Raw genomic sequence first — 9982 nt, 5'->3', positions numbered from 1 at the left:
TATGTGAACCTCTTACCTCCCGTCTTAAACGAGTGCATTTCCTCCAGTTCGGTTTTACCCAAATCTAAAAGCTTTTTTTCATTACTTTTTTTGTGGCTTTTCGTTGTGTTTTCGTCCGTTTTATTTCATTGCTTTGTTGTCATGTTTTCGTCACGTCTTAGTCACTTTTTTGTCACATTTTTGTTGCTTTTCTAGCTCCCTCGTTGCTATTTTGATGCTTTGCTTTTAAGCTCTTAGATTTGGGTGAAGCTCGGTTAAGGCGGGGGTTTAAAGCAGTACTAAGTAACTCTTCCCCCTAGAGGCCATAAGCGCAACTGCAGGTGTCGTAGCAAGTTACGATTTTTTAACTTATTAATTGTCTTGGAGAGTAAATACGACGCTGACAGGAAAGGCGAAGGGAGAGAGGGATATTGTACATCTAATTATACAATGGAAATATTTTTTTCACTCACACTTTGCTGTAAATACTGTTTAAAGTGACGTTAGCCTTGCCCGTTAGCATGTTAGCTTCTTCTTCGTGATTCCATTAGTGTGTATTGCTTTTTCCGCACCGGTGGCAGTCAAGTTGCAAACATGGTTTTCTGGACAGAGACACCAGGGGGAGATGAAAGACCCTCCAATCATCCCATAAACACTTGTACTACCCCCACAGGGACTACGGAAAGGATTTATTAAGGTAAACACGTTACTTAGCACTGCTTTAAGAGGTTAAGGAGAAAATTAAGCTCCATTTGCCCTTCTGTGATCTTCCAGAACGAACATCTGGCCAGTCCGCCCCTGAGCAACGGGGCTTTTGTTTTGGACACACCAAAGACACAAACGGGTGAGAAACGGCCCCACAGCCGCAGTGCACTTGCATGTTTAAACACTGTCCCGGCTTTTGTGTATTCACGCAAATGCCACTTAAGCCCCGCTCCTGTTTGGTGACTCCCCCCCCCGGGCGGGAAAACCTTAAGAAACTTGGGGGGAAAAAACGTGGCAAAACTGTGTATGCAAATCAGGCTCACCCCGGGGGCTACGTGCGTGACTTAAAGTTACATTTATCTCCCTCGCTCGTCGTTTCATTAAAAGGAGGCTTTTTTTTGTTTCCATCCGCACACATCGCAACCCGAGCCTGCAGCGCAACCTGTTCCGGCTCCTGGACGCCGATTGGCTGATGCGCTTTGGGGAGAATTTGCATATAAGGCTCTGCAAGCCTCTGCTGCACCCACAGGTGACTGAGGAGCGCGGCGTGGACAGGTAAGTGTCTGTGTCTGTCTGTCTGCATCTGTGCACCACTTTAACATCTGTATCTGGGTTTTATGGGGGTTTGTAAGAAGTAATTAACTAGATCAGTATAAACATCTCAATCTGAGCACAATAATCCACACTTTAGCTGCTCTGACAAGTTAAGAAGTTCTTGCACTACAAAAAGTCAATATCAAGCATTGGCTTAAATGACTTGAATTGGGGAAATGTATCTTGTTTTGAGCGGTTTTCACTCATTTAGACACTTTTCCCGATCGGACCAAGTTTACTTTGCTTGTTTGAGGACATTTCAGACCAGTTCTAAGGTAAATCTCGCTTGAAATAAGAAAGTCAAATTGCCAATGAGATGAGACCAATTTTCTTACCCCATCGGCAAAGAAAATGATCTGAAACGAAACGTATCGAAACGAGTCAGAAACATCTCAGAACAAGTGAAATAATCTAGGACAAATGCCCAAGAAGTTCTTAACAAGTCAAAACAGCAATGAATTGGATTATTGTGCTCAAAGTGAGATGTTTTTACTGATCTAGTTAAATACTTTTTGCAGTGTGGGCATTTGTCCTAGATTATTTCACTTGTTCTGAGATGTTTCTGACTCGTTTCCATACATTTCGTCCTTGTTTCAGCACATTTTCTTTGCCAATGGGGTAAGAAAATTGGTCTTATCTCATTGGCAATTTTACTTTCTTATTTCAAGCGAGATTTGCCTTGGTCTGAAATGTCCTCGAGCAAGCAAAGTCAAGTTGGTCCGATCAGGAAAGGTGTTGAAATGTGTGAAAACCGCTCAAAACAAGATACATTTCCTCAATTCAAGTCATTTAAGCCAATGCTTGATGTGTATATTCTCTAAAAAATAGTGCATTTGTTCTACACACGGTTAAATACGTCTATAGATGTGTACTCTTACTGACGTACGGCTGCAAAACAACAAATATCTCTTAAAGCTGGGGGTCTTCAGCAACACATCAATCGGTTTATTTGCTTTTAACCACCACCGTTTCTCCAGTTTGGCTTTACCCAACAAAAAAAGCGACATTTTTGCCACTTTTTCCATCAATTTTTCGTCACTTTTTTGTCAAACTTTTCTCACTTTTTCGTCACATTTCCATCATTGTTTTCGTCTCAGTTTTGTCGCTATTTTCACACCCTTTTTTTCCAGAAGCTTTTGGACTGGGGTTAAAGCCAAACTGGAGTAAAAAATGTGCTCGGTTCAGGTGGGGAGTTAAGGGGGTTTAAAAGAAAAGCATCCCAAAAAAACAGTGACAAAAAAAGTGACAAAAACACAACAAAATGTGACGAAAACGCGACGACAAACCGATGCAAAAAAGCGATGAAAAAACAACGATAACATGAAGAAGAAAAAACGAAAACACAACGAAAAAGTGACGAAAGAGTGACGAAAAAGCAACAAAAACATGACAAAAATGCAGCGACAACGTTAGAGAAGCAATTTGAATCCCTGACTGAGAGTAGAGGTTCGCAACACGCCTCGATGCGTATTTTCAATATGAAGGGCCTCGGTTTTGATTTTTTAATGCGCCGAACAAGAAAAACAAGTTCTAATTTCTACGTACTTTTTTTTCTTGCATTTCTTCACATGTTTTGTAGTGCCAAAAGGATCAGAAGAAAGCACAGAAACCCTGAACGGTCCTCCATACGAGCAGCAGACGCTCCAGCTCCGGCCCGGTGCGCCCGCCTGCTGCTTGGACCCCGGCGGACGGAGACCATGCTTTAAGGAAAATCCGGAGAAAAGGGAGGAGAATTGTCGGATGTCTTAGCCCACATCGTCGCAAGCAAAAAATATTACCTGGGAAATAAGCCATAAACACAGTCGGAAAAAAATATGGATTTCTTCAGGTGAATAGTAATAAAATTGTGATGCCAGAAATGTAAAGGTGCATGAAGTTGTGATGTTGTTTTAAGGGAGGAGGAGGAGGAGTATCGCAAAGGCAACCGGTCGGATGAAGAAGAACTGGAGGCGCCCTTACCCCTGAGGTCTGAAGAGGACTGGGCACATTATAACCAGCGTTACGGTAAGGCCCTCGTGTGCTTTGTGTGCACATACTGTATAGCAAAGGAGAGGTTTTTAAAAAAGGCGTAGGACTCTCTCTTTTCATCTGGGCTGTAGTTGTACCGCTCTGCAGTCAGGCAGGGAGAGCACACGCAGTTCATTAACGGTCGGGTCCAAAGTTCGGATCCATGGTTCGGGTCCGGACGGGCTGGCACCTGGGTTCGGATCTGGACAGAAGTCCAACGTTTAGTGGCCTCAGGTGTAGAAGAATCAAGCAGTGGGTTGGATCCTCAGCTGAAAAAGAATAATCGGGTTTAGTGAGCACTCTATGTCCTGAACGCACTGAGCAGAGCAGTTGCCAGATCCTAAGAGAAAGCAGACGAAGCTTGGACTGAACATGAGATCTACTGAAGCAAGTTACACCTTACGAATGTTTGTGGAAGGAGTGAGTCACTACAACAGCAGGCTCGATGTATCACTTACAGATCTTGTAGGGAGAGGTCGTCTGATTCTCGGTATATATGTATAATAAAGCAGGGGTTGGCAAACATTTTACATGGAGTGCTACATATGAAAGGTCATACTCTTCCTCTGCCTCGGGAGCGGTGATTGGCTGTGGCTGCTGGGGTGCTGTCCTGTGGGTGTCTGGATGGAGGTGTGGTGTTGTCCGGGCGCCCTGTGGCTGCAGCCGAGGAGCCGCTCCCGATGCAGACGCTCCATGGATGGTGTTTCCTTACCTGGTTTATCTGTACCCAGCCTTACCTCAGCCTTACCTCATTGTGTCCATTGTTTTACCTTGAGTGTGTCTAGTGTGCTTGTGTGGTTGGAAGGTGGGTGGGGAGAGTGTGAATGCGACAGTGTGTTTGTGGAAGGAGGTGGGTGTGAGAGAATGTTTTTAAATCTGTAAAACACTTTGTGTTACATGAAATGTATTGTTGAGTGTACCTGCAGGACAACAGATACTTCACATTAGTTACAACCTTTTCATTTAGCTGCATTCTGTTATACAGCATACCTCGTGAGGCCGCAACAAAGGAAGGAGCAGGACGCAGAGTACGGGTCTTTAACCCAGAGGGTATTTTCTTTTATTATAAAAAGTATGAAACGTCTCCCCCTCCTGGAACCGCCACCTTAACCTGGTGGAGGGGTTTGAGCTCCCGAATGATCCTAAGAGCTCTGTTGTCGGGGGCTTCGTGCCCCTGGTAGGGTCTCCCATGGCAAACAGGTCCAAGGTGACGGGTCAGACAAAGAGCGGTTCAGAAGCCCCTTATGAGAGACCAACAGGCCCGGGTAGAATGGTGAGGTCGTCCTTCTGTGGACCCACCACCTGCAGGCGGAGCCATAGGGGCTGGTGCAATGTGATTTGGGCAGCCCAGCTGCCCCCACGACCCGGTAACGGGCAAGTGGAAGAAAATGGATGGATGGATGAAACGTCTCTGCAGCCCGGGCGAGATGTCGTGCACCAGGAGCCGAGGAGAGAGAGCCCCCCACCACCGCCGTCCATTAAGGGAGGCCAATCACCTCCACGCCACACAGCCTGCTGAACTCAACATGATAAGTAGAGCGCGGATCAGGAGCGGGTCAGGAGCGTGCACGTGCGGCGCACATCACCCCCGCCCACAGGTGGAGGTGAGGTTCAGGGCTTACGCGAGGGCGTCACAATACACTTTTACAGTTGTATTCCTTTCTTTGACAACAGAGACAAACAGAGGGGTTGGGACCTGTTATGACCTGTTTTCTGGTGCAGTTCAGGTCTCCTCTTTCGGCTCAAGTCTACACGACGCTCCCTATTAATCCTTCAAAGTATTTTCTGAAGTGTGCGACGGTTTGCTCCCCCCTGCAGTAAAGGCCGTTTAGTTTCCTTGTACAGAGCAGTCAATAACAAGTTAAACCCCTCCCTACTAGAGCCATACTATATGCGGGACGGTGGCACAGTTGGTAGAGTGGGTTGTCTCGTGAAGGAAGGGGGTTTGAACTCCTGCAGGTGCTCACTGTCGTGGTGTCCTTGGGCAAGACACTTCCCCCCAGTGTCTGTGCACAAGGTCTGTGTATGGATGAGAGTGTGAATGGGTGAGTGGTTACTCACAAGTTGAGACCATTTAACAATCTTCTCCCTCCTCCCATCCAGGAGCTTTTTGAACACAGGAAAAGTCAGTATAACCTCCGAGGAACTGCTATTTTCAAAAAAGCAAAAGCGAAAAAGAATAAAAAAGAGTCGCTGTATTTCTGTAAGAGGTGTTAATCTGTGGAACGACCTGGAAGATCAGTTTAAACAGTCCCAAACAGTCAAAACTTTCAAAAAGTTGTTTAAAGCTACTAAAATTCGAGAATATATAAGCTTAGGATGAATAAAGTAAGAAAAATAAATAAAAAAATAATAATGATGACATGATTTAGTTTCAACTAATTTAACTTAAAACAAATGTATGTATACATATTTGTTGGAATATTGAAATTTATGTTACTAACTTCAGATACATGCTTTTTGCTCTTCTGTTTAACACTTGATATTGTTCATTATTAATGTTTGTGTTTTGTTTTTGTTTTTCTCTCGTGGAAGTCTGTAAACTGGGTTAGGCGTTATAAGTTTTCACTTCAGCCTAAACCCTTTCGGTCGTGTTGTACACAAAGAAATGGAAATGTATTTACGTTTAAAGGAATGAATGAACTGACCGAATAAACTACTACTACTACTAAAATTTACCATCCATATGTCCAGATGAGGAACCTTTGTCAGACTTCTATAAAGTACATCTTTATCATTCCCTCCTGCAGGACTTTGTCATTCTTTCTGCTGCAGCGCACCCGGCCCATACCCAGCTCCTCCCCAGCCCATCCATCAGCACCCTGCACCCTGTCCCCATGCAAACTCCTGGCACATATCCACGCACGCCCACAGGTACAGCCGCATGTGAACATGGGTTTGCCATGTACCTATCTGAGCACAATTAGTCACATTGTTTTGTGTTGGCTCTGTTTCTCCTGAGTCTAGGCCTCACAGCCCACCGCTCTTCATGGAGAGCCTTTGTGCCGGCTTCTCTCCGGCATGTGGCGTGTCGGTCAACGTGCCGCGCTTCTCCCTCCCTCCAGCAGGGGGAGTGTCACAATCCGACATAGGAGAGTTAGTGTCTGGGTCTCTCACACAGGAGAGAAGAGGAGGCGCCGGTGAGTTCTGCATTGATGTATTCATTACGCTTGTTTTCATTTGTGGTCGCTAACGTGGTGACGCAGGAGAAACGTCTCTGAGGTCCAGCCAGGATTGATCCTAGAGATTTGCAATGAGAAAACAAACTCCAACAAGGCAACTTTCAAAAGGATTTACAGTCCAGTTTTCAAAGAGCTCCTCCTGCCATATCCTCCTGTGATTTTCAGTAGGGTTCATTTCAGGGGTCAGAATGCAAGCAATACAAATACAGGGTCCTGAGATTTAACTTGAGCCTTCTCCCCATCCAAACCAAAACAACTGTGGCCGTTTTGAAAGCAGCAGAAATCAGAACTAAAGAAGCTTCTTGGATGCGAGGTGACACGGCTTCACTTTCTACAAACAGTTCAAAACATATTCTTGACACTATTATTGTCGCAGATGCTGCATAATGGATGTGTCATTTACCTTTGTTGAACTTAGCATATTAGTACTTCCTTTTGTAATTAAAATGTACTTCCTCAGCTTTTTACAAGGAACTGTGCTGTGCCAGGTTACACTCAAGCATTTACTTTAGAAGATGATCGATGTTCTGGGCTGACGTGCATGGGAAAAATTTGTTTATTGTGAAATATGTGCCAACATAAAAGAGCTCTGCCAAGTCTGTTAAGATGACTAAGTGTCAACCATGCTGTTTAAATAATGACTAATGAATAATGTGCACACGCTGCGGCACCGCTGCCAACAGAGGGTGAGAGAAGTTTAGGTTCTACTGGTATCAAATAAATGAAAGTCTTGAAAGCAGGTGCCAAATATATATATATATATATATATACAGCATTAAAATGTGACAAAAAAATGACAAAACATTGATAAAAAATGGACAGAAAAAATGACAAAAATGTGACAAATAACGACGAAAAATTGATGAAAAAGTGGCAAAAATGTCACAAAAATGTCATAAGAAATGGACAAAAAATTGACAAAAAAATGACAAAAAAATGACAAAAAAATGACAAAAATGTGAAAAAAAATGACAAAAATGTGACAAAATGCTACAAAAAAATACAAAATGTGATAAAAATTTGACAAAAAAATAACAAAAATTTGACAAAAAATGACAAAAAAATGACAAAAATGTGATAAAAAAAATTGATGAAAAAATGACAAAAAAGTTACAAAAATGAGTTGAATACCCAACAAAAAAAGAAAGAGGTTAATTTCCCTTGCTGTCTATGAGAGTGTGAAGCAAACTTTCAGACACGACGCAAAACACTGTTTACAGAAATAACAGACAATTACGACGTTATAAAGAATGAATGATCAGCGCTGAAGTGCCTGACAGCACTGTCTGTATTTGCATAGTAAAAGTATTGGCCAATACTAGTTGGCAGTGTGCAATTGTCACCAATGACTCATATGTAATACTGTCTCGCAAAGGAATGTCACCTGCCAGCACACTTTTCAAATGACAGCTGCTAGGAAGGAATGACGTAACATTCAAGTACATCTATTAAATCTGCATGTAATGGATGGTTTTCTCTTCCAGAAACGATTTTCATTACCCACTCTTCCGATGCCGCCTTGGAGATCGCCCCCTTTGCTGAATTTCTGACCAAACAGGGATTCCGACCGGCGGTAAGGTTATTTTCTAAAAGAACAGTATAGGATTAACAGTGAAACTTGATTTATTGGCCGTTTTGTACTTCTGTGTCTACAGATTGACCGACCAGACACATCTGTAAACACTTGGAGAGATGGGTTTCTCAATGATGTGAGCAAACACTTTCAAACCAATGTGTTCATTATGACCACACACGGTGAACATGACCTTACTGATCTCAACAGCCGTCCACCCTGATCATCATTGCCATCAGTCCCAAGTATATGGCGGATGTAGAAGGGATTGCGATGGACAGTCACGGCAGACACACTAAGTATATTTATTCTATGGTAAGTAAGGTAGAGGGGGGACATCTGTGTTCAGCTTGTATTCAGCTTGTGTTCAGAAGAGTCATATCTCTGTGTTTTCAGATGCAAAATGAACTCATTCAACAAGGAAGCTTGAATTTCAGATTCATACCTGTGCTATTCCTCAACGCGTCCAAGGTAAGAAAGATTTGTGTTGCAGTGTTATTCAACACCAGGGGGCGAAGCAGTGTGGGAACAGAAAGAACAAAACAGGACAACATAACAAAGGGTCGAAGTACCTCGGACATTACACTTACAGTTACTTATTGCAACCAGGTCCATTACTGAATTGGAGTAGGCAATTCTCATAGAACGGGGTGCCCAAAGTGGGGCCCAATTCTGTTGGCCTGCCAGAGGGTGTCCTACTTTTGTGGCCGCATATGGTTAATACTAACTCTCTTAACTTATCCCATTCATTCTCAATGGTAAGCCCCTACTGTAAGGATGCAGTGCACTTTTTGGCCACCAGTGTCAAATCGGGGGCGCTGTTTCGCTCCACCCGCAAAGTTAAGGAAACACTGTTGTTGCTCTGGGTTTATCTATCACAGAGCGTCGTCGCACATCAACTTTCCCAGGCTTCAAACTTTTATTGCAAAGGTTGGTGACATCATCAAAGGTGTTGAAAAATGACTTATAAAAGAATGTATGCAGAACTGACACTGTTAAAATGATCTAATGTAGTATTTTCTTTGAGTTAACAAATGAATCAAGTAAAGTCACTGTACTGTAGACGCCGGTGTCGCCATGACAATGATAAGCACTCGTTTTGCCGAAGTGGAAAGTCACGAAGAAAAACAAACAGTCCAAGCAAAACTACAAAGTTTGGCAGCGCTTAGCTCTGTGTGCAGAGTACCATGACCTTCAACAAGTTCAGACTCAGAGGGAAACGGACTGACTCACACCGTGATGACACACAAGCTGCAACAGACACATGAACATGCTAATAATGTGTCTCCCACTAGTAGAAGCAGTTTGTGCTGTTAAAGATGCAAGGATTGTTGTTGTTTACATTATATTGGTGCAGTTTTGTGGCTGTACTGGTTGATTGTTGATTGTTGATCACCGCGGCGCTTAATCAAATCATTACTGACAGGCTTATCCCCCTGGTCCTCTCCCCCTGCAGGTGCACGTGCCCAGGTGGCTGCAGAACACCAGCCTGTACCACTGGCCTCGCCACAGTGAGGACCTGCTGTTCCGACTGCTGAGGAGGGAGAGGTACGCCCCGCCCCCTGTCGCCACGGAGATTGGCGTCATCATCCAGCCGGTGCCGCTGTGTGCCACCACGCCCACACTATGATCCCACTATGCCCCACCGTCGAACCACTATTTATTTTTCTAAAGTATAAAAGAATGTTTGGAGTCGGAAGAAGAAATAAAGTGAACTGAATGCTTTGTTAATAAAGTGAAAACCTCATTGTTATTGTTTGGGATTCTTTTTTTTGCATTATGTATGATTACTAACCAGGCTAACACCAGGCTGCTGTGTGCGCTCGAATCATTTGGAACTGCACAGCAGCCTGGGGACCATGGCCGAGGTGTTCGCATGGGTTTGGGAACCAATCACAGAACGAGGAGGGACGGCAAGACGATGACGCGCTATTCGATATAC

At 43.8% G+C, this 9982-nt stretch overlaps 1 protein-coding gene across 2 annotated transcripts; it reads left to right on the top strand.

The window, feature by feature from the left end:
• Positions 1–1102: 1102 nt before the first annotated feature.
• Positions 1103–9736, top strand: LOC306975618 (E3 ubiquitin ligase TRAF3IP2-like). Of its 2 annotated transcripts, none has more exons than XM_079573225.1 (10): positions 1103–1239; positions 2858–3106; positions 3173–3282; positions 6036–6159; positions 6262–6425; positions 7952–8040; positions 8123–8176; positions 8251–8355; positions 8437–8511; positions 9497–9736. In XM_079573225.1, the coding sequence occupies exons 2-10, from the start codon at positions 3093–3095 to the stop codon at positions 9668–9670; spliced, it is 909 nt and encodes a 302-aa protein (XP_079429351.1). In that variant the 5' UTR covers positions 1103–1239; positions 2858–3092; the 3' UTR covers positions 9671–9736. The 2 variants fall into 2 exon arrangements, with proteins under 2 accessions (XP_079429351.1, XP_079429350.1); XM_079573224.1 differs by having other exon boundaries at positions 6253–6425.
• The last annotated feature ends 246 nt before the right edge of the window (positions 9737–9982 follow it).

Source organism: Gobius niger (assembly GCF_951799975.1).
Source record: "Gobius niger genome assembly, chromosome: 16".
In the NCBI taxonomy this organism is placed as follows: Eukaryota; Metazoa; Chordata; class Actinopteri; order Gobiiformes; family Gobiidae; genus Gobius; species Gobius niger.
The sequence above is the reverse complement of the archived record's forward strand: the minus strand, read 5'-3'. Positions and strand labels throughout refer to the sequence as shown.